This window comes from Oncorhynchus clarkii, chromosome 5 (genome assembly GCF_045791955.1).
Source record: "Oncorhynchus clarkii lewisi isolate Uvic-CL-2024 chromosome 5, UVic_Ocla_1.0, whole genome shotgun sequence".
Taxonomy (NCBI): domain Eukaryota; kingdom Metazoa; phylum Chordata; class Actinopteri; order Salmoniformes; family Salmonidae; genus Oncorhynchus; species Oncorhynchus clarkii.
In genome coordinates this window covers 9,378,767-9,403,952 of record NC_092151.1, presented here as the reverse complement: position 1 = coordinate 9,403,952, position 25,186 = coordinate 9,378,767, and the positions used below count along the sequence as shown (strand labels likewise).

Genomic DNA, 25,186 nt, shown 5'->3' with positions numbered 1-25,186 from the left:
GACGTGCTCAATGGGATTGAGATCCGGGCTCTTCGCTGGCCATGGCAGAACACTGACATTCCTGTCTTGCAGGAAATCACGCACAGAACAAGGAGTATGGCTGGTGGCATTGTCATGCTGGAGGGTCATGTCAGGATGAGCCTGCAGGAAGGGTACCACATGAGGGAGAAGGATGTCTTCCCTGTAACTCACAGCATGAGATTGCCTTCAATGACGACAAGCTCAGTCCGATGATGTTGTGACATACCGCCCTAGACCATGACGGACCCTCCACTTCCAAATCGATCCCGCTCCAGAGTACAGGCCTCGATGTAACGCTCATTCCTTCAACTATAAACGCGAATCTGACCATCACCCCTGGTGAGACAAAACCGCGACTCGTCAGTAAAGAGCACTTTTTGCCAGTCCTGTCTGGTCCAGCGACGATGGGTTTGGGCCCATTGGCGATGTTGTTGCCGGTGATGTCTAGTGAGGACCTGCCTTAGAATATGCCTACAGGCCCGCAGTCCAGCCTCTCTCAGCCTATTGCTGGGCCCAAACCCACTGTCTGAGCACTGATGGCGGAATTGTGCGTTCCTGGTGTAACTCGGACAGTTGTTGTTGCCATCCTCTACCTGTCCCGCAGGTGTGATGTTCGGATGTACCGATCCTTGTTACACGTAGTACGGACATTGCAATTTATTGCCCTGGCTACATCTGCAGCCCTCATGCCTCCTTGCAGCATGCCTAAGGCACGTTCACGGAGATGAGCAGGGACGCTGGGCATCTTTCTTTTGGTGTTTTTCAGAGTCAGTAGAAAGGCCTCTTTAGTGTCCTAAGTTTTCAAAACTGTGACCTTAATTGTCTACCATCTGTAAGCTGTTAGTGTCTTAACGACCGTTCCACAGGTTCATATTCATTAATTGTTTATGGTTCATTGAACAAGCATGGGAACAGTGTTTAAACACATTACAATGAAGATCTGTGAAGTTATTTGGATTTTTACAAATTATCTTTGAAAGACAGGGTCCTGAAAAAGGGACGTTTCTTTTGTTGCTGTGTTTATATAACATTCTATTGGTTGCAATAATTTGGTATAATTTAAATTGAAAAAATTCTAAGTTTTGAATCCGGTGTCGTTTTGCATGTCAATTCATAAACCATGTGCCATGGAATTGGTACATCGCAAATCTCTTCCCAACTATTTAGCAATTTATATGGCACAGCTGTCAAGAGTTCCTTACTTTTTCCCACTTGCCTCTTCCTTTTTTGCGGTATTGCTACAATTAGTTGGTTGTAATAGACATGAGATTATTTGTTTTTCACCTTTTCTGAAATATTGTGTTAAAATAGACATGAATATGCAAATGAGCAATATGCAGATTAAGCTATTTTGTATTTTTGGGGGGGGGGGTCCCCACTAGCTGTTGCAAAAGCAGCAGTTACTCTTCCTGGGGTCCACATGAAACATGACATAATATAGAACGTTAATAGACAAGAACAGCTCAAGGACAGAACTGTGTCAATTTAAAAAAGGCACACGTAGCCTACATATCAATACATACACAAACTATATAGGTCAAATAGGGGAGAGGCGATGTGATCTTTTTCTTTACCTGTTTTTTGACATGTGCCTACTGTTAGTCTGCACTCCAAAATATAATTAGGAACGTGGTTTCGATAATTAGGAACGTGGTTTCATTCTGAAATGATTGACAAGTTTTTCTCAGGTTGACCTTCCGCTGGAACTTTTTTCCTTATTCAGTCACAATGTTCTTGTGAATGGAGAATGCCAAGTTGACACATCTGAAAGCTCAGTAACGGCTGGAGACTAACTCTACTATTTGAGATGAACTGAAGTCCATTTCACCAGCGGTGTGAGCTATGCTCACAGTTGACCATGCTCATTGAGCTTCCTTTTCTCCTTCACAGGGATCAGCTCATCGCCCACTAAAGAACCCCGGTCTGGCCCTGCTGACCCATCCCCAAACGCTGCAGCCGGGGATAAAGCGTCCCAGCCGTCCCCTTCTCAGCCCACCACAGAAAGTAAAGCAGCCCTGCAATCCTCCTCTGAGGACCTGGAACCTCCTACTGGATTCTCAGCCACGCTGAACCCAGCAACTCAACATGCCTCCGAAGAGAAACTGGAAGCCTCAACCCCAGACAAATGGGTCAAGCAGAATCTGCAGCATGATGCCCAAAGTTGCAAAGTGCCACCACAAACCCAGAGTGGTGACGTGTCACCACAATCCCCTGCCAAAGTCCCTTCAAAGAACCCTACCCAAGATAACCTGACTTGTAAAATGTCCCCACACTCACCTTCCAAAGAAATCCAGAGTGGTAAAGTGTTACCACAAACGTTTACCCAGGATGCACCAAGTGGTAAAGTGACGCCACAAGCCCCTTCCCTAGACCCCACAGAAAAGGGGTCCGAGACTTCACCCCATGACAGAGTTCACCAGGGACTGAATTCTAAAGGGACTCTTGGAGAAGGTGCCATGTCTTTGACCACCAGCAAGGAAAGGGAAGCAAAGCTGGACTCCAAATAAACAAATGTTCTGTTCAAGGTCAAAACAGTATTTCAATTGTTACATAGTTAGGATTAGATTAACCAGAAATCACATTCTCGTCTAGACTAGGGTTATTTGTTACAAAATGCTGTTGCACATTTAGCTGAGCTTACAACATGGCAATTTCATGATGTTTCAATGTTTCTAGGGAGGGTGTCACTGTTGCACAGTGTGTGTGTGAAAGGCACACTTAACTAAGACATGCAATGTGTTTGTGATTGTCTCTGCTACTGTATGACTGCTTCCCATTTGATTCACCTGTTGCTAGCGTCTTGTATATTTTAATGTAATGCCGATGTATAGAATTTAAATGTTGAATATTCTGCTGCCTACATCTCGCTGTATTCCTGAACTGAGACTAATGGAATGGATGTTCTGGCTCATCTTGAGCCTACAAGGTCCAAGCTATGTTTTTAAAGGGTCAGATAAAATATACTTGTTTCCTGTACAGGGTACATATGTTTTTCACCTATATTTTCAGACCTACTCTGAGCTTGCACTTCATTTCCCATTCATGAAACTGGAATCGGAAGTGTCTGCCTTGTGCACACTGTAATGACCATCATTCTCTTTATTACATTGTAATCAAACATATAATTGTTGTGTGTGTATATATATATATATATATATATTCAGAATAAAAGTTCAGGGAAAATTCTAATCTTTGGTTTAACTGTCACTTCATTAGTTCTTTACTACAAGCTGTGCTTGTTGTTGTGCAACAACTGTCATTCATGTGTCTATTTGTCTGTCCAAACCATTCTATTTCTTTTGATATGAGAGGTACAATTATGAAAATATTCCTCTAGATAATGTTATTCCCACAGTATATATGTGTTAGCAGGGGAAACACGATTACATCATATTACACAAAACATTTTGCAGGCCTAGACATTGGAGTAATGATGACAGTTAAGGTGTGACAGGTAAAGAATATGGGAGATGATCAGACCTGGGTTCAATCTGTATTTGATTATTTTGGTGTGTTTAAATAACAAATAATGTGGCCCGAATCAAGTACTTCTGCTGGAAGTATTTTCTAATAATTTCCTATAAATAGCCTACTGCTTAAAAGTATTTTCCAATACTTATTTAAAATACCTGGGTTAAATGCATCGGGGTGTGTTTAAGTCAGTGTATTTGTGTATTTCCAAATGCATTCCAATATGAATACATTACATTTAGCAGACACTTCTAGCCAAAGCGACTTCGTCATGTGTGCATACATTTTACATATGGGTGGTCCCGGGAATATTCAACTATTTGTTTTTTTAATATAAATTAATATCATGGTACTTAACCCCAAATGTCTTTGAAAGTAATTGATACCCTAAATCAGGGATCTTCAACTAGATTCAGCCGCGGGACAATTTTGATGTTGAGCAGATGGTCGGGGGTCTGGAATTTAATAATAAAATAAGAAATTTGATTGTGAATTGACCGCAAAGAAGCCTAAACAAGATAATACATAATCCTTTCAAACCCTGATTACATTTGGAAACATTGTCCTGTGTAGGGTGCCATCTTTCACATGAGACGTTAAAACGGATGTCCTGACTCTGGTCATTCAAAATCCCATGGAGCTTATTGTAGGAGTAGGGCTGTTCACACCGGTGTCATGGCTAAATTCCCAACCTGGCCACATTCCATAATGGCCACCTAATCACCCCCCCCTCATTCCTAATTGGCATATATCACTCCTCACCTCTCCACCTGATAGCTGATGCATGGTGAGAATTCTGGCACAAAAAATGGTAGCTGTGCATCACTGAGGTGGGTGCTACACATTGATGGTGGATGAGGTGAGTATGTAAAGTGCTTTGAGTACCTCAGTTGGTAGAAATGTGCTATATATAAGCCCAATCAATTATTATTTGTATACGATCGCAGCATTCGGAAAGTATTTAGACCCCTTGACTAATTCCACATTTTGTCAAGTTGCAGCCTTATTCTAAAAAGGTTTGAATAGTTTTTTTCTCAATCTACATACGATACCCCATAATGAGCAAAAACAGTTAAAAAAAAATGTTTTTTCACTTATACAATTATTCAGACCCTTTACACATTACTTTGTTGAAGCGCCTTTGGCAACGTCAAGTCTGAAAAGGAACTAAGGTTGACACAAGTGTGTCTCACGTAATACCCTTGGGGTACGGATACCGTGAGAACAAGGTTCAAGGAAGATGATACCATTGAGTCCAGCTGAGTATGAGACCACAGCATAGCTTTTTGCCAGCTTTAGGTAGCTAGCTCCAAAGAAACTCAGATTGCATGGAAAGTATTCAGACCCCTTCCCTTTTTCCACATTTTGTTACATTACAGCCTTACTCTAAAATGTTTTTGTTTTTTATCCCATAAATCTACACACAATACCCCATAATGGAAGAAGTTTGGAACCACCAAAACTCTTCCTAGAGCTGTCCGCCCGGCGAATCTGCGCAATTGAGGGAGAAGGGCCTTGGTCAGGGAGGTAACCAAGAACCCGATGGTCACTCTGGCAGAGCTCCAGGATTCCTCTGTGGAGATGGGAGAACCTTCTAGAAGGACAACCATCTCTGCAGCACTCCACCAATCAGACCTTTATGGTAGAGTGGCCAGACGGAAGCCACTCCTTAGTAAAAGGCACATGACAGCCCGCTTGGAGTTTGCCAAAAAATCACCTAAAGGACTCTTAGATAATGAGAAACCAGATTATCTGGTCTGATAAAACCAAGATGGAACTCTTTGGCTTGAATGCCAAGCGTCACGTCTGGAGGAAACCTGGCACCATCCCTACAGTGAAGCATAGTGGTGAGCATCATGCTGTGGGGATGTTTTTCAGCTGCAGGGACTGGGAGACTAGTCAGGATAGAGGGAAAGATGAATGGAGCAAAGTACAGAGAGATCCTTGATGAAAACCTGCTCCAGAGCGCCCAGGACCTCAGACTGGGGGGCGAAGGTTCACCTTCCAACAGGACAACGCAGGAGTGGCTTCTCTTTCTGCTGTGCTCATATTTCATATTTTCCATGAAAGAGTCAAGGAATCCGGGCTTCAAAATAAAATACCAGATTTTAGATAATTTCTGAAAACATGCAGTCCAATAAATGAAGCCTCTTGTAAGAGCAATAAATGAAGCCTCTTATAAGAGCAATACATGAAGCCTCTTGTAAGAGCAATAAATGAAGCCTCTTGTAAGAGCAAAATGCTATATTTATTCTAACAGAAAATGAACAAATGGTGCGTGCGATGGAGGGTACTTAGGGATGGAGGATACATTTTTTCAGGAGAATTCTGTAAGTGGAAGGACTGCTGTGGTACATCTGTATTCCAAGTTGTTTTACCTCCACGGAGAACCTCCGCCCGCTCTTATTTCTCTGCACACTGCTCTGTAGTTTGAAGAAGTCCTTTAGATGTGGAGGTCGGGATCCCATGGCCTCCAACCCTGTAGTTTGAAGAAGTCCTTTAGATGTGGAGGTCGGGATCCCATGGCCTCCAACCCTGTAGTTTGAAGAAGTCCTTTAGATGTGGAGGTCGGGATCCCATGGCCTCCAACCCTGTAGTTTGAAGAAGTCCTTTAGATGTGGAGGTCGGGATCCCATGGCCTCCAACCCTGTAGTTTGAAGAAGTCCTTTAGATGTGGAGGTCGGGATCCCATGGCCTCCAACCCTGTAGTTTGAAGAAGTCCTTTAGATGTAGAGGTCGGGATCCCATGGCCTCCAACCCTGTAGTTTGAAGAAGTCCTTTAGATGTGGAGGTCGGGATCCCATGGCCTCCAACCCTGTAGTTTGAAGAAGTCCTTTAGATGTGGAGGTCGGGATCCCATGGCCTCCAACCCTGTAGTTTGAAGAAGTCCTTTAGATGTAGAGGTCGGGATCCCATGGCCTCCAACCCTGTAGTTTGAAGAAGTCCTTTAGATGTGGAGGTCGGGATCCCATGGCCTCCAACCCTGTAGTTTGAAGAAGTCCTTTAGATGTAGAGGTCGGGATCCCATGGCCTCCAACCCTGTAGTTTGAAGAAGTCCTTTAGATGTGGAGGTCGGGATCCCATGGCCTCCAACCCTGTAGTTTGAAGAAGTCCTTTAGATGTAGAGGTCGGGATCCCATGGCCTCCAACCCTGTAGTTTGAAGAAGTCCTTTAGATGTGGAGGTCGGGATCCCATGGCCTCCAACCCTGTAGTTTGAAGAAGTCCTTTAGATGTAGAGGTCGGGACTCCATGGCCTCCAACCCTGTAGTTTGAAGAAGTCCTTTAGATGTGGAGGTCGGGATCCCATGGCCTCCAACCCTGTAGTTTGAAGAAGTCCTTTAGATGTGGAGGTCGGGACCCCATGGCCTCCAACCCTGTAGTTTGAAGAAGTCCTTTAGATGTGGAGGTCGGGATCCCATGGCCTCCAACCCTGTAGTTTGAAGAAGTCCTTTAGATGTGGAGGTCGGGATCCCATGGCCTCCAACCCTGTAGTTTGAAGAAGTCCTTTAGATGTGGAGGTCGGGACCCCATGGCCTCCAACCCTGTAGTTTGAAGAAGTCCTTTAGATGTGGAGGTCGGGATCCCATGGCCTCCAACCCTGTAGTTTGAAGAAGTCCTTTAGATGTGGAGGTCGGGATCCCATGGCCTCCAACCCTGTAGTTTGAAGAAGTCCTTTAGATGTGGAGGTCGGGACCCCATGGCCTCCAACCCTGTAGTTTGAAGAAGTCCTTTAGATGTGGAGGTCGGGATCCCATGGCCTCCAACCCTGTAGTTTGAAGAAGTCCTTTAGATGTGGAGGTCGGGATCCCATGGCCTCCAACCCTGTAGTTTGAAGAAGTCCTTTAGATGTGGAGGTCGGGACTCCATGGCCTCCAACATTGTATATTGTTTTGTTCTACAAATTATAAAGAGGATAGTTGGGTGATGAAGAAAAACCCACATATAATTGTATAATCAATCCTAATGTTGTCTATTAGAATTCAACATATGCTTTATTCCAATCTATATAATTTTTTTTTGGTGTCAATTTGATAGAATACTGTTCCTGGAGAAGAAAAAATCTATATGAGATTAACTTTGATATTTTTTGTTTCAATGTGTGTGCAATCAATTACTGCGAGTGTATAATTATTATACTATAGACCTTCCAATGGATGATGGCCTCCTGCATGACACCTGTGCTACATGCCGCTTCCTTTGACACTTAAGCTTCCCGTTTTCTTGTGAGGATGCCTCCTTCTGCCACCCCTGTCATCTGACAGACCACCTTCTGCAGACCATCAGCTGCTTCCTCTGCTGGAGTTGGGTCTACGCTCTCCTTCACTCACTTGTTCTCTCTGTCTTCTTTCTCACATAAACCTCCATCTGCTTCCCTGTCTTCTCCTTCAAAAATAGACAATTCAAGACTTTAAACCTGTTGTATTGATATAAAACTATAACGATGCATCTTTAATTGCTATGAACTTTGTAGTTGGCTTACTTATTTTTCTACTATGCCGTGCATCTGTTGCAGGTTGAGAGGGTGGATTCCTGCTATTTATTCTGGTAGGTACTGCCTCGGAGGACAGTGTCTTCCGTGTATCATATGACTTGAAATGTATTTTTGTTGACAAAGATAGTAGCTGTACCAGAATCAGAATAAAACACTCTTCAAAGTGCTCCTCGCACACAGCATAACCCCCTTTTCTTTAGGTCCTCAAAGGACTTCTGCAGACTGATGTTTCTCAGCCATATCTTCCTCCGGAGTAATTTATTTATTGAATTCACAAAAAAATTGTAATTTTGCTTCATTTTATGGAAATATGACTGACTCCAGAAGAGACCTCAGAAGTTTCTGGGAATCTACAACACCAGTTGTTTTGTTTAACCTCTTCTCTGGGACCCCCAGCCATTGTCTATACCAGGCATGAACAATTATTTTCCATGGAGGAGCAGATTAGAATATATTTTTGCCACCGCGGGCCAGAATCATATTACAGGATTATACATCATGTGTATAAATAACCGTGTTGACAGATATATCTACTGTAAATCACGTCCAGATATGCTACTTATTTGACTTTTTTAACATGCACAGAAATAAACCACATCCATGTTCTCCTTTTGGTAGGTATTTTCTTGATTAAATATGGAATGAACTACACGAAGGGAAAAGTACACTGTGCATTCAGCACCATGGACAGAACTCCTTCCACAAGCTTCCCACAATAAGTTTGGTGAATTTTGGCCCATTCCTCCTGACAGAGGAACGCGCTCCAGCACGCGCTCCAGCAGGTATATTTCACTGGTCACCCCCAAAGCCAACTCAACTTTCCTTCCAGTTCTCTGCTGCCAATGACTGGAACGAATTTCAAAAATCACTGAGGCTGGACACACATCTCCCTCACTAACTTTAAGCATCAGCTGTCAGAGCAGCTTACCGATCATTGCACCTGTACATAGCCCATCTGTAAATAGCCCACCCAACTACCTCATCCCCATATTTGTATTTATTATTTTGCTCCTTTGCACCCCAGTATCTCTACTTGCACATTCATCTTCTGCACATCTATCACTCCAGTGTTTAATTGCTAAATTGTCATTATTTTGCCACTCTGGCCTATTTTTCTGCCTTACCTCCCTATTCTTACAACATTTGCACACACTGTATATAGACTTTTCTATTGTGTTATTGACTGTGTTTGTTTATCCCATGTGTAACTCTGTGTTGTTTGTGTCGCACTGCTTTGCTCTATCTTGGCCAGGTCGCAGTTGTAAATGAGAACTTGTTCTCAACTGGCCTACCTGGTTAAATTTAAAAAGGTTGATTTGTGTCTTGACTTGTTATATTTAATCACTGAAAATGTCTGTTCACATACATAGGTTGACCCAAACAATACAAACATCTCTAAGCATGACTCCTAATCTTTGGAAAGTTTACTTCATCAAGAGTTGCAACTTGTCAGTGACATTGTTTTGAATAGTTCTCCAATCACTTCATCAGACTGAAGATCAATTATTATTATTTACACTGACGGTCCTCCCCGGCCAATTGTGCGCCGCCCTATAGGACTCCCAATCACGGTTGGATATGATACAGCCTGGATTCGAACTAGGGACTGTAGGGACGCCTCTTGCAGTGCCTTAGACTGCTGCGCCACTTGGGAGTACTGTCAGGTGGGTGAGATTGTTGGCTTCTACTTGGCGGGTCAGAAGGAGTCATTTTCTCTTGAAGGCTTTGACAAGGCTGTACATCTGATGTGCAAAAAGGCCCTTCCCTTGTAGTTTGGAATTCAGCTCATTCATGATGTCCACAGTGAAGGCAAAATCAGCCAACCATTCTTTATCTTGCAGTTAAGGGAAATCCACGATTCCTTTCATTTGCAAAAACTCTGCAATCTCTGACTTCAGGTCCCACACCCTTTTAAGCACCTTCCCCAAAATCAGCCATCTCATGTTTGTGTGGTAGGGGAGATCTGCATGACCCGACTCTGTCTCTTCCAACAGTGAGACAAACTACCTGTGGTTTAAAGATTTTGCTCTTATGAAGTTTACCACTTTAGTGACTGTATCCACAACATGGCTCATTTTCAGAACACATTTACAGAGCACCTCCTGATTAATAATGCAATGCAGGAAAATCATTTTCTAATCTGGGTTCAGCTCAGCTTCTTGATCTTGTATCCTTTTCAAAAGGCCAATCTTTTTTACTGTCAAGTTTGTGCACCCATCAGTGGTCACACTGGATAACTTTTCAAAACTCACTCCCAGCTTTGCCACACACTTATTAACCTCCTATAATAAATATTTCCCTGTGGTTGTGCTCTTCATTGACTGCACTGAAGCAAGCTCTTCTAATTTAAAAGTATTGGGTTTACACCTCGAATATCAACAACTGCACCGTGTCACTGCTCTCATCCAGGGCCAAGGAGAAAGGTGAAATCCTTTACCTGTTCTTTCAACTGTTGTTCCATATTCTCTGCGATGTCCTCAACACACCGTGTCACTGTTCGTCTTGACAGGGAAACATTTTTAAACAGCTCTTTCTTGTCGGGGCAAGGTATTGCTGCAGAGTCGATTAAACATGTATTTAATGATTTAGCCCTCAGCGAATGGCTTGCTATGTATAGCAATTTTGTGGCACAGTACTGTACATAGCTAGGTCTCGCAATTCCGTTGTTTGCTGAATGCAGTTTTGTGGAAAGTCCTTGCTGCTTTTGAACTGAGAAAGCAACTCTTTTGATGCACTTGCCCTCTGCTCAGAAGACATATTCCTATAATTCTCTGCATTCTTCGTCTGGACAATGTCGGGACAAGTTGTAGTCTTTCAAGACAGCAATGCTCTCTTTGCACACTTAGCACACAGCTTTCCCTGATACCTCGATAAATAAATATGTCATGTCCACTCTTGCTGAAACACCCTACATTCATTGTCCTCTTTCCCTTTCTTTGATATCTTTTGAAAAACCTTTTTTTTTGCGCAATTTCTAGCTAGCTACTATTTAACTGTGACGTGTATGTCAGCCTGTCAGTCACTGTATTTCCTCGTGCAGTTGTTATTTATACGTGCCTTCAAAATAAATGTCGCACAAGCGGTGGGAGTTAAAATATTACACAAAGGTGAGTATTCATTGGGATTTTAATACGAATAACAAATACTTTTTTACAAACTTTACTATCGCAAATTCTTTGTGATCTGAGCATGATTCCGCGGGCCGTATTGAATCAGGTCGCGGACCAAATACAGCCCCCCGGCCGGCCTTTGCCCATGCCTGATCTATACAGTATAGGCCAGTGTTTAGTTTAAAGTTTATTCTTGTGTTCTCGACCCTTGTTCTCTTATTCCTCTACATCTGAATTCCTTTAGATCCTTGTGAGCCTGAGGACATCCTGTCACCTGAACCTCCTGCAGACCACCTGAACCACATTTGACATCATCTGCTGGAGTTGGGTCTGTGCTCATGGTCTCCTGTTATCTTTCTCACCTCTTCTCTAGTTTCTGCTGGATGTTGGTCTGTGCTCATGGTCTCCTGTTATCTTTCTCACCTCTTCTCTAGTTTCTGCTGGATGTTGGGTCTGTGCTCATGGTCTTCTGTTTTATAGTTTATTTAGTAGTGTAGTGGTTTTTATAACATCTGTGGTAGTGTAGTTTGTAGATAATAGTTTGTTTATGTCCCCTATCCCTGTTTTTCACCCTGATTGGTTGTTTTTAACAGTGTTCTACAGTTCATTCAAACAGCAGCCATGTTGTTTTTCTCTCTGTATGCGTAAGAGGAGAAAGACAGACTCCAGAGGTCAGCAGAGAGGCAGCCTTTCTTGCTACTCCTGTGACCAGTACCCAAATGAGGACCTTCAATTCTTACTGATCGTGTCCTGCTATAGTTAGTAGTGTATATAGACTCCATCCTTGTAGTCTGCAGACTTCTGGGTCAACCTCACACTCCTTTTCTTCAATCAAAGCTAACACATTCCTTTCTGTGAGATACCAACATAACAAGCATTGCCTGATCAGCAACACCCCCAATAACGGAGAACATATTATACAATAAAGACCCAGACTTTATCCTGTCCTATGAAACATCACAATAAAGACCCAGACTTTATCCTATGAAACATCACAATAAAGACCCAGACTTTCTCCTGTCCTATGAAACATCAGAATAAAGACCCACACTTTATCCTGTCCTATGAAACATCACAATAAAGACCCAGACTTTATCCTGTCCTATGAAACATTAGAATTGACCCACACTTTATCCTGTCCTATGAAACATCACAATAAAGACCCACACGTTATCCTGTCCTATGAAACATTAGAATAAAGACCCACACTTTATCTTGTCCTATGAAACATGTTCAGTTGCTGCCCTCTTAAACCTGATTGATGTTTTGAGGCTCTGCTCTAATTCTACACATTGTGTATGTCGTTCTTGTGGTGTGTCATTTTCATATTGAGAGGGGATCCATCCTCTACTTTCATGGTTTCTATATTGTTCACCATATTATCGGCTATTTAATAGATGTTGGTGAAATGTACAACCTTTTGAGTTTTGTCTATTTTCAGAATATGCCTATAATTATAGTAGACTATATTTTAATGGTATTCTGACCTAATCTGATCATAGGGCAACAGAGCATAAGTAGTTGCCTATACAATGTTTTACAGACGTCTACCATAACTTAAGAGCTTAATGGTGTTCTACAGCTCGATAAATTACTTTGCAATGACCCCAGTGTCACAAATGATGGCATCTTCTGATGGTGCAGCATACCCTGGGATACCCTGGTATGTCATATAGCTGGACACATTGGTCATCTAATGTTAATTAGCCATGTTGCCTCATCATGCTAGTTGTGTTAAACCCAGCTATAGTTTTGTTTCATTACTGGTAGCTAGCATATTTTAGCTATCAGTGACCATTGCTTTAGCGATTGGTTAGATGGGTAGTCATGGATACAGCACACTACTGATTACACAGCTACCGACATATTTCTCACCGTGCAATAATTTATCCAAATCAGTGGCGACCCATCATTCTTTTTATTTCTTGAGGTTACCTGTTTTGCATGTTATTTTGCCATTAATACATGTCACATATCAGTTGGCAAACAATGTAAAATAAATAAATAATGAGGTAATAAAGCCGCATACATACATGGTCTCTTTTTTTGAGTAAGGCAGTTCCAAAATGCAGGTGTTTCAGCCTAGCTCAGTGCTTTCTGTGGCGGTGGAGCTGCCAGCAGAAAATAGACAGCGTAAGGGTTGGTAATGTTCTCTAGTTGCGCCGTGATTGGCTCAGTGTTCTGTCACTCATGCGGACAATACATCACCACAAAATATACGGGGAGAGCTCAAAAATTCAAGCTCCTTGGGTGCTGCCATAGATTTACATTAGAAGTGCCCATCCAAGAAGGCTCATGGTCATCGGTGTCACGCCCTGACCTTAGAGAGCCTTTTTATGTCTCTATTTGGTTTGGTCAGGGTGTAATTTGGGTGGGCATTCTATATTCTGTTTTCTATGTTTTTGTATTTCTATGTTTTGGCTGGGCATGGTTCTCAATCAGTGACAGCTGTCTATCGTTGCAGGCCTCTTTCTAGAGCTCCGGCACGAAGATCACTGACGTTGTGATGTGACCTTGTTTTTTTCCCCGAGTTCTGAGTTGTCTTGAAAGCACCATAAATCCAGAGAATGCCAGACTTTGATGAAAAAGTTGGATGACAACATTTGCCCACAAGAAGGACTGACACCTTCCTGTTCAAGTGAGCACTGCACGACAATGGTGAGTCCAAAAATTGCTGCATAAATGATGTAATATGCAAAGGAGATATGTATATTGTAGCTAAGCAAGTAATACTAAGTGTATGTTATGTAGTAAGCTGTTAGTAGCCCATGTGGCTCAACCTAATAACTGGGTGCTTTCCCCCTTTTCAGTTCTGACTTGGTGGTGCACATGTAGCTTATAGCCTGTTTTGGGGAAATATCATTGAATATTGTAATAGCTTTCACTGTCTTCTTATGCCCCCGTTATTCTGACTTGGTGTACAGGGAGAATACTGTAAGAACGGCCCATGTTCTGAATTCTGTCGCTGTACATTTCAAAAGTGCTGAACAAATAGTTCTATTGACTATGTCCGTCTTAGCTCGCTCATTAATGTCTTAATCGAAATTACGGCTTGCCTCTTATCCGCTCATCTTAAGGCAGTAAATGAGGCTGAATGAACTGTTTCGCTGCCAGACAAGGCTCTGCTGATAGCCAGGTGGAGTGGTGGTAAGGATTCACTCCATGGTGCTGAAAAGAAAGCTCTGCTGTTGGAACAGCTTTATGTAGGCCATAACAGTTTGTGGGCACCGTTTGTCATCGTTATAGTTCAATTAATGTATTGTTCACTGTTGTGTAGTGGCTTTTCTGGCATGCATCTAAAACATTTTTACATGCTAAAATCGCCACTGCTCCAAATGCATCTCTTTATTTATTACTTTCAACGTCTGTTAGAAATCTGGACAGTATCACAGCCCATTACTGCACAGAGCCTCATTTTCTATCTTTGTAATAATTGCGACAAACATATGAGATTCCAGCTCAACAATTTCAAGCGGGAAATTAGCTTTGCATAACAATTAGTTTTTTATATTGCTTCCCCTTAACGAAATCACTGACAACATTTTACAGTAAACAAGGTATTTATTGAAGACGTATTTCTTATCCTGAAAAAAAAAGTTGATTCACAGACGGAGTACTAGTTGTGGCAAAACTTACAAAGACATCGATTTCTAGCTATTTAATTAAGCCAAGTACAAGTATGTTTTTTGTTTGTTCTTTGTGAGTTGTGAATTAGCTAGCTAGCAAGCTAGATATCTACTTGAGACAAGCTAGCTAGCTAGCTAGTGCCAAGAAGAGGACGAGGACCATTTGTTCCCTACTGAATATGGATGCCGATCATTAGGAAAACGCCCACTAACTAGTGCACTCGTCCTAAACATAGTCATCTCTGTAAACAATCAGGCAAGTCAAGTCTACCAAACTTAGTGCACTCTGTTTATTACAGATTCTAGTTTTGGAAACAGAAAACTGTATGGAGATCAAATGTTTCATTGATGACAAAATTTGCACAATGTCATCCAAAATCCATCTCGTCCCATCTTCTTCTACTGCCATATTTGAGCAGTATCCCTCTAGGCTGGGTAAAGTCCTATTCATCAGGAAGGGAGCAAGTAGTCGAGGTTAATGGTTCACTGTCTCAGGCAAAACCAATGAGTTGTGGCGTTCCGCAGGGGAGCGTGCTTTGGCCTCTGCTGTTTTTATTGTATATTAACGATATCAAAGATGCTCGTTCTTGACATCTTTTTCTTTATGCGGATGACTCTACACTTCTGGTGTCTCACAAAAGTAAAACTAACATTAGCAAATGTCTTGGAGATATCTCTGCACTTAGGGAAAACTGAAGCAATTATTTTTGGATCCAGACCTAAATTGTGTAGGTCGTCTGAAATCAGAGTGGAGTTAGGGGGTCAGGTGCTGACTACTAAAACCTCTGTTAGCTACTTGGGATGTATCCTTGTTGGAAGCTTGGGAGGTGTGAGCATGGCCAATAAAGCGCTAGGGAAGGTTAATGCCAGGACAAATTTTGGGGCTAGAAAATCCAAGCTGCTTGATAAGGACTCCATGAAAGTGCTTGCTACTGCCCTCATTCAATGCCATTTTGACTATGCTAGTACTTCCTGGGTTGGGGACTTATCTACACTCTTGAAGGGGAAGCTCCAGATAGCCCAGAATAATGCTGATCAGGGTAGTATTGATGGTGAGTCCACGTATTCACATAGGCAGGGAGCTGCTTTCAGGAACTAAACTGGCTGCATGTTGAGGCTAGGGTGTCCCAGATTAGACTAGGTTTGGTTTACAGGAGTATTTATGGTCCAGCGCCCAGATATCTAAGGGATTACTATCCTCGTGTTAGGGATGCACACAATCACAGCACCAGATCAGGTGTTGTTGATGTGTGCTTATACAGGAGTAATGCTGGGAAAGGTACTTTCTTATATACTGGAGCCTCAGAATGGAATGAGTTGCCTCTGCCCATAAAAACAACGTCCTCTCTGGGCAGCTTTATAAATAAAGTAAAAATATGTTTGATGTCTTCTGTGCCCATATGAATAACCCCTATGATGTAACTGGAATGATGAGATAGATGTTCTTCTTCTCTGTTTTTGCTGAGATAGATGTTCTTCTTTGTTTTTGTTTTATTATTTCACTGCCATACTGTGTTCCATCTTGTCCAGCCATCTTGTCTCAAGAGGACCACAATGGAAATAAATCCCAGACTTTATTGTGTGTTATCCTCAATGATTTTATTCATGTGCATGTATGGCTTTTTCAAGTTTTACGTGTGCTTGTTTTTTTAAATGGTTGAAATAATAAACTAAGCTAAACTAAAATATATATTGTGTTATATTCTACTACATTCCTTTCACATTTCCATAAACTTCAAAGTGTTTCCTTTCAAATGGTACCAAGAATATGCATATCCTTGCTTCAGGGCCTGAGCTACAGGCAGTTCGATTTCGGTATGTCATTTGAGGCGAAAATTGAAAAAAAGGGGGTAATCCTTAAGAGGTTTAAATATCACCTGGGCCAGTCGCTCTTAAATATCACCTGGGCCAGTCGCTCTTAAATATCACCTGGGCCAGTCGCTCTTAAATATCACCTGGGCCAGTCGCTCTTAAATATCACCTGGGCTAGCACAGGATGGGCACGCCAGCACAGGTGTAACACATGCAATCGATGTGCCCTACGTGCCCTACCTTGAAATAGAAAAAAAACAACATTATATATATTGACAAAAGCTGTATCCCAAGGATTATTTTTTATGTTTTTACCTTTATTTAACTAGGCAAGTCAGTAAAGAACAAATTCTTATTTTCAATGACGGCCTAGGAACAGTGGGTTAACTGCCTGTTCAGGGGCAGAACGACAGATTTGTACCTTGTCAGCACGGGGGTTTGAACATGCAACCTTCCGGTTACTAGTCCAACGCTCTAACCACTACCCTGCCGCCCCATCATCAACTAGATTCAGCCGCGGGCCAATTTTTTTCTGGAGAGGATGGTCGTTGGACAGGAACATAATTTTAAAAAAATGTAGACTGCAAATTGACGGCAAGACGCCCAAACAGATATAATATTGGACTAAAATATAATTATTTCAAACCTTGATTACATTTGGGGACATTGACCTGCGTAGGGTGCTGTCTTTCAGATGGGATGTTAAAATGGGTGTCCTGGCTCTCAGTGGTCATGCAAAATCCCATGGCACTTGTTGTAAGAGTAGGGGTGTTCACTCCGGTGTCAAGGCTAAATTCCCAACCTGTGGAAAACAGAAAGGAAAACGCTGCACACTGCTGCTCATGCTCCCAGGTGATAATTATTTATAACAATGTTTTGACCCTTACGTCTTCATCAGGCATCCATCAATTCCCATCCTGGCCACATTCCATCATGGCCACCTAATCCCCCCCCCCCCCCCCCCCCCCCTCATTCCTAATTGGCATATATCACACCTCACCTCTCCACCTGATAGCTGATGTGTGGTGAACGCTCTGGCACAAAAATGGTCGCCGTGCAACACATTGATGTTGGATGATGTGAGTTTCCCCCTACTATGTAAAGCACTTTGAGTAACTCAGTTGGTAGTAAAGTGATATATAAATCCAATCAATTATTATGTATTATCAATATTATTTGTTTCTCTTTATTATGCTTGGGGATACTTTGGAACAGATTTTCAAAAAATTTAAATCACTTGAAGCTGATTTCCTGGTGTTTTTATAGTTTTTTTTATGTAAAACGATGAATAAAAAATAGAAACTATCAGAAAACTTGGGGGGGCAAATAAAAGCAGCCACAGGCCAAATTCCCACCTATTCCTATCTTTGGATTGGTGGATAAAGTGTTTTTTTGTGGGATGTCACGTGCAGTGGTGATTTTAGCATGTAAATCTTGGTGGGACCCCCAAAAAAAGAAGTGGGATGCATGCCAGCAAAGCCACTACACTACACTAAATGCACTATAATGGTGACAAACGGTGCCCAAAAACTGTTAGGGTCTACATATAGCTGTCCCAACAGCAGAGTCCCAACAGCAGTCCCAACACCTTACCATTGCTACACGTGGCTATCAGTGGAGCCTTGTCTGGCAGCAAAACAGTTCATCCAGCCTCATTTACTGCCTTTAAAAAAAAACAGCTGATATGGCTGACTTGCTTAACCAAATGTGGTTCTACTGACAATTGAGATTTACAAACTATGATATAAGGGAACGACAAGCGGATAAGAGGCAACCTGTCATTTCGATTGAGACATTAATGAGCGAGCGACAACGGACGTAGTCAATGTAACTATTTGTTTAGCACTTTTGAAATGTACAGCGATAGAATTGAGAACATAAGCCGTTCTTACAGTATACTCCCTCTACACCAAGTCAGAACCGAAGGATAAATAAAGGGGGCATATAAGCAGACAATGAAAGCTCTTACAATATTTGATGATCACATTTCTCTCAAACAGGTTATAGGCTACATGTGCACCACCAAGTTAGAACAGTAGGCGAAATTAAGAGGTGAAGATAGACCAAATGATTAGGGTGAGGCACATTAAACGCCGTTTGGATCTTTGCGTGTCAAAAAAGATACACGTCAAAAAACACTATTTGACACGTTAAATAACACAATTCTATTATAGAATGATGTGTGTGCTGAATTTGCACGTGCAAGCCAAGCGGCACCACTGCTATCAGTAACACTGTCAAAGCTGTACAAAAAAAAGTCTGCAAACAAGCACACACCGGCCACGAACAATGTGTTTACAATTTTGCGTTGGTGAAAATAGACCAAATTATTAGGGTGAGGCACATGGGCTACTGACAGCTTACTACACAACATACACTTAGTATTACTTTCCTAGCTACAGTATACATATCTCCCTGGTATATTACATCATTTATGCAGCAGCATAACGTTCCAATACATTTTTGGACTCATCTTGTGCTGTGCTCACTTAAACAGGGAAGGTGGCATGGCAGTCCTGTGTGGGCAAATGTTGTCATCAAAGTCTGGCATTCTCTGGATTTATAGTGGGAACTTGGAAAAAATCCACACAGCCACTCCACTGAATAGCAGGCTAATGATTGCTTTGCAATGCTTACAGTTAGCCACTGATTCCTTACAAACCACTCATTGTTGAATATGCGATTTCCAACTTGTTGTGTAATGTTTATGTCCAATGGCCGATGAGCACCGATACGTTTTATCTAGAATTTCTCTTCATTATTTATCTTCATATGACAAGGATTATAAAGGATTTGCTAGTAGATTGTCAACTTGATTCCTGATGACTGCGAGCTAATATTTTTCACATGATCAGTCCAATCAATGCTAATGTACATATACCATGATTTGACGTCATTTTATCTGTGGCCAATGACCTTGAGCCTTCCTCTATGGCAGGACCCAAAGGGCTTAAATATTTGATGTCTACCCTTACTAGGGATTTAGACTTGGCCTGTGACGTAGTGTCCCCATGAGTGACAGAACACTGAGCCAATCACAGCGCAATGCTCCTATTTTCTGCTGGCTTGCCCCACCACTACAGAAAGCACTGAGCTAGGCTGAAACACCTGTTTGCACGTGGCTTTATTAACTCGATGATATATATATATATTTATTTTTTTACATTGTTTGAAAACTGATATGTGACACGTATTAATGTCAAAATAATATGTAAAATAGGCAAGCCCCCCCCAAAAAAATATTTATTTTATTTTGCTGAAAATGTGCGGCTCTGCCCCAACCTGTCCTGAATGACGTGTCACCACTGGTCACGTGCATCACTGTCAGTACACTCATAACATCCTAAGCATTACGAAACTTCTATTAGATCAAATAAGCCTCACGTATCAAAATAGAAATGCATTTTTTTATATTGACTAAATTCGACACTAAATGTCTCCCATACAAAAACTCTTCACTTGCTTAATAATTAATTATTTGCTGAACGTGGAGAGATTTTGGGCGGAGTAAACCTTCTCGTTTTGCCTCTTCCTCTCCGATTTGGCTCAAGTAAGAAGAGGCGTGAACGTCGGGTGGCTTTGCTGTTGAACAGGTTTGTTTCCCTTGTTATATCGTTCTAGCATGTTTGGAGATGTATTATTCGAATTAAATACCTACATTTAAAGATGTTGTTTCAATAGACTACATTTAATCAACCGAATAGTCATATAATGGCACCATGTTGTAATGGTGGACAACAGACTGCTCTCTACCCGGAAAGAATAACACCAGTTTTATTAATATTCATGTTAAGATTGCTTTTGCAGATTGCTTTTTTTTGTGCCATGCATACGGTTGAAAACGAACTCGGATGTTATCTCTCCATGTTGATTTTGTTCCATGGTGGTCTTTCTTGCCTAACATTTTCCTCCCAGCCTGCCAGCAGGGGAAAAACAGGATAAAACCGGCCTGTGTCGAATGGTTTTGTTGTGGGAAAGCTGTTTTAATATATCTCTATAATTATATTAAAGCTTAATTTAACGTATTTTATTCATAATACTGCGTCAAATTATCGTGAAAAAATGTATTAGCCCGAATCCCTTTCGTAGCCTATGTTCTATTGAGAGCGCGTATGGATTTCAGATGAAGGATTTCAGATGACAGGTGTGTGAGACGGGATGCGCAGACGGACATCTATTTATGACTTGGAAACATTTACGTTGCAATAATGTCTATATAATTTGTGACGCCAACATAAATTACAGTTTGCTATCCGCTGACTTTTAAACGGCCTTGAACGTAGAATTCCATAATTCATACAGGGATGGGTATGGGCCTCATTTGAAAGCAAAATGAAGATGCCAAGCATGACGCAATAGTATTATTTGGCTAGAGGTTTTTTTTAGGATGGGCCTCCTTTCAACTGATTGAATGAGGCGCATCAACCACCACAAGCTGTGCATTAGTGATATTATAAATAGCCTGTCATTACCATAAAAATATCTACTGTGTGTAAACAGACGAGCCTAAAGGCCTATCAAATGCTTTATCTTTTTCCCTAGACATAAATGTCACAATGGTGTTAAGGGGATAAGAAATTAACTTAGTTCACAATTATGTTAAATTTTGGAATAGGCCTGGAGTGTAAACACCCACAGTTGCATGCATGGTTGTATATATTATGATATATACCTCAGCTGGAAACCGGTGTTTGGATTATATATTGGCACGGTTTCCCGGCCCTCGTGCTACCTTGACTTCGTATCGGGCCTAACAACACCGTTGCCAATATATCCTCCAAACAACAGCTTCTCGGGCATTATCACTTAATATAAACTGAAGTGTCCCTAGAAACATGTATTTACATGGTTATTACATTGGGAGGTACAGTGACATTAACGAGTAGGTCACTTACTGTTATATGCATGTTGCTTGCACACCTTGAGAGATGTGTCAAATAAACTGTAGTGTTAGTGTGATGGTTCTTACTATGTGGGAAGCTGCATGTCATTTCACTGTGCAAACGAGCACCAAAACACCAATGTGCAATCACACCAATGCATTGTAAACACGTGTACCTGCACTGTAATTATATTGTAGGTCTGCCTGCCTCCACATGATCAAAATCAAGCACATACTCTTCCCAATGATATCTAATATGCATGAGTGAAATTACACGTGCAAGAAAATGAATATTACAAATATTGTAAGGGACGATGGATACCACTGCAGATTTTCACTGCAAGTGTTTGTACATATTCATTTTAGAACATTAAGCCACATTAAGTGTTGTATTCCTCACCAAGTAGTTTGTTAAATATGTTTGTCGTGCCCTTCCCACACTCCTGGACAGCACTCAACACAAGCTATTGAAGTCTTACTTCTTTCCAGGCATTTGTTATCCATTTCTGTTTTTGATGTCTGGATACTACTGTTGCTCCAGGTTTTGTTTTCATCTCATGGACTGAAAGATATGTTTTTCTGCTGGCGATTTCAATCTCCTTTTCTCTCAACCAATATCACATGACCATATGTTAATTTTAAGCTAGTAGGGCTGGGCTGCTTGCTCCACATTGGTTGAGTGCAAGCTTTAGGTGATGGCCTCCGTCATCACCTTTTAAAGGTATGAGGGTTAAGAGATGTGGATGGGATCTCCTCTAAATGTTAATGAATGGAAAGACCTACAGTATGTGATTTGTCAGACTAATTCGCATCTGGGAGAATTCCACAAGGTCAAACGAAGGTCAAAGTGTTATTACAGTGTTCTGAAGGATGAAACCATTGCCACCTTGACCAATCACTAACAATTAATTCCTTGAATAAAAGTATCACTGTGTGGACCATGTGTCTGAGAATGGTTTGAACAATTTTTTAAAAAGAGGATGACTTTTGTAGTTATTATTTTGTTTTTGCTCTCTTCATCCCCGTCTCTGTCTCTGTCTCTGTCTGTCTGTCTGTCTGTCTGTCTGTCTGTCTGTCTCTCTGTCTGTCTCTCTGTCTCTCTCTCTCTCTATCATATATATAAATATATTATATATAAGTAAATATATATTTATTTATTTCTCTCGTCAGGTCATGTCGGTAAAGATGGAAATGGATGTCAGTGGCGTGTCCAGGACACCCATCTCTGTTCTACCTGCTGCTGCAGAGGTCAAAGCCATGCTGAAACCCGATACAGGGGACAGGCCCCGCTGTGCCAGCACCCCCTGCTCCCCCATCAAAAGTACTGTTTCAGGCTTCCAGATTCTCCACATGGACTCCAACTACCTAGTCGGCTTCACCACCGGCGAGGAGCTGCTAAAACTAGCCCACAAGTGGTCTCCCAACCCAGAGAAGACCCTTATCACCACACCGACCACTACAACGTCAACAGCATCAGAGGCCTTGCCCAGTTCTGTCCCCAAACCCATGGACCTGGGCATCCACCGGGCGTCGCGCATCTACAAAGCCAAAAACCGCTACTACCAGCCATACGACATCCCCGTGGTCAACGGGCGCCGGCGTAGGCGCATGCCCAGCTCAGGTGACCCCTACCTCAGGCCCCTGTCCCAAGGGGAGGGTGGCCCAGGGAGGGCCCTGCACCACGGCCCCCTGCCCCTCTGCCTTCTCAAGGGGAAGAGGGCCCAGTCCAAGTCCCTGGACTACCTCAACCTGGACAAAATGAGTGTCAAGGAGCCTCCGGCCGACACAGAGGTGCTGCAGTTCCAGCTCCAGCACCTGACGCTGCGGAGCGAGCGCATGTTCACCAGGAACAAGACATGAAGCAACACCAGAGTCACCACCCGCCTGTTCTCTCATCCACTCCCATGGGATTTGGGTGCTATTTCCGGCTGTGCGTTTCTCTCCCTACTCAGATCATAGGATAGTCCTTTAAGGGGACACTTGCGGAGACCACTAATCTTGTTATTATTATGAAGTGAGGGTGACAAACTAAGCGGGTCTCTTGACGAAATGAGACGCATGCTTACGTATACGTAAAAATCCAGTGAACACAATTTGTTAAGTTAGTACACTGAAAACGGGGGTCGTTTTAGATACAAAAATGTGAAGTTCGTCAGGATTAGCAATAACTGGTAAACGTATTTATTGACTGTGTGTGTATGTGTGTGCGCGCGCACCTTTTTAAAAATGGTAAGGGATGTGTAACCAATGCCCCTCCAACTGGCCCCTTTTTTTCTGCATTGGACTGCACTGTTAGACATATTATGTTTTTACAGACCTTGCATCCTCAACTACAGCACACCTTTACTTTTTAACCACTATACACCTATAGCAATTAGAATTAGCCGCAGCAGTACTGCATTCTACATCCATAGCAATTAGCATTAGCCCCAGCAGCACTGCACTCTACATCCATAGCAATTAGCATTAGCCCCAGCAGTACTGCACTATACATCCATAGCAATTAGCATTAGCCTCAGCAGTACTGCACTTTACATCCATAGCAATTAGCATTAGCCCCAGCAGTACTGCACTATACATCCATAGCAATTAGCATTAGCCTCAGCAGTACTGCGCTATACATCCATAGCAATTAGCATTAGCCCCAGCAGTACTGCACTATACATCCATAGCAATTAGCATTAGCCTCAGCAGTACTGCACTTTACACCCATAGCAATTAGCATTAGCCCCAGCAGTACTGCACTATACATCCATACCAATTAGCATAAGTCCCAGCAGTACTGCGCTATACGTCCATAGCAATTAGCATTAGCCAAAACAGTACTGCGCTATACATCCATAGCAATTAGCATTAGCCCCAGCTGTACTGTATGTAAGCTACTGTATGTCTGTATGTGTGTGGATGTATAGGGGCGGCAGGTTAGAGTGTTAGACCAGTAACCGAAAGGTTGCTAGATCAAATCCCCGAGCTGACAAGGTAAAAAAAAAAAGTCTGTCATTCTGCCCCTGAACAAGACAGTTAACACAACTGTTCCTAGGCCATCATTGTAAATAAGAATTTGTTTCTTAACTGACTTGCCTAGTTAAATAAAGTTTTTTTTTTTAAATGTGAAAGCTCACTCCGCTACACTACTATTTTGCTCTTGCCAAGCACCAGGGAAATGTGGGTTTAATGTAAACCACTGACTGTTACACAAAAGGTTATTTAAAACAGAATCCTGTAAAGGGGCAATCTGCAGTTACTGCATCCATTTTTGGACTTATAAATTGATGATACTCATTTGATTCTTGAAGAATATAACTTTTAAATGCCTCATGAGCTTGAGTTCAACTGTCGTAGCCCATCAGAACTTAAAATATATGCTTGTTTTACCCCACTGTTTGTAAACAGTAAATATAAACAAACACTATATATATATATATATATATATATATATATATATATATATATATATATATATATATATATAATATATATATATCCTCAAAACATGGTTAAAACGATAATTCTCCTATCATTGGTGGTCAGTCCTTGCATTCATATCTATGAATTTGAGTGTTGGTTACATTTCTGCAGCCCCATCCCTCAGCTTTTTACCGAAACGGGGGCGGAGGAAACGCTTTCTTATTGCTTCAACTGCTGATTGCTGCTCTAAGAGGATTTGTGGGGGAGAGGCTTACCGTCAGAGTGCCTGAGGTGAGATTAGCTCCTTATATACAGAATTAATCCCCTCACTCCATTTCTCCCAGTCAGACTGAATCCTCAGCA

At 41.9% G+C, this 25,186-nt stretch overlaps 2 protein-coding genes across 6 annotated transcripts in view; both read left to right on the top strand.

The window, feature by feature from the left end:
- The window catches only part of LOC139408309 (diphosphoinositol pentakisphosphate kinase 2), a 65,896-nt gene extending 62,704 nt beyond the window's left edge, over positions 1 to 3,192 (top strand). For all 5 annotated transcript variants that reach the window (XM_071152028.1, XM_071152031.1, XM_071152030.1 and 2 more), the window contains one exon: positions 1,912 to 3,192. In XM_071152028.1, the coding sequence (XP_071008129.1) occupies positions 1,912 to 2,528 (617 nt within the window). In that variant the 3' untranslated portion in view covers positions 2,529 to 3,192. The remainder of the gene's footprint in view (positions 1 to 1,911) is intronic.
- A 16,711-nt stretch (positions 3,193 to 19,903) lies between these two features.
- On the top strand, positions 19,904 to 24,531 carry LOC139408308 (macrophage immunometabolism regulator). Its single transcript, XM_071152025.1, has 2 exons — positions 19,904 to 20,126; positions 22,586 to 24,531. Exon 2 carries the CDS (start codon positions 22,589 to 22,591, stop codon positions 23,273 to 23,275), a length of 687 nt encoding a protein of 228 aa, XP_071008126.1. The 5' UTR covers positions 19,904 to 20,126; positions 22,586 to 22,588; the 3' UTR covers positions 23,276 to 24,531.
- The last annotated feature ends 655 nt before the right edge of the window (positions 24,532 to 25,186 follow it).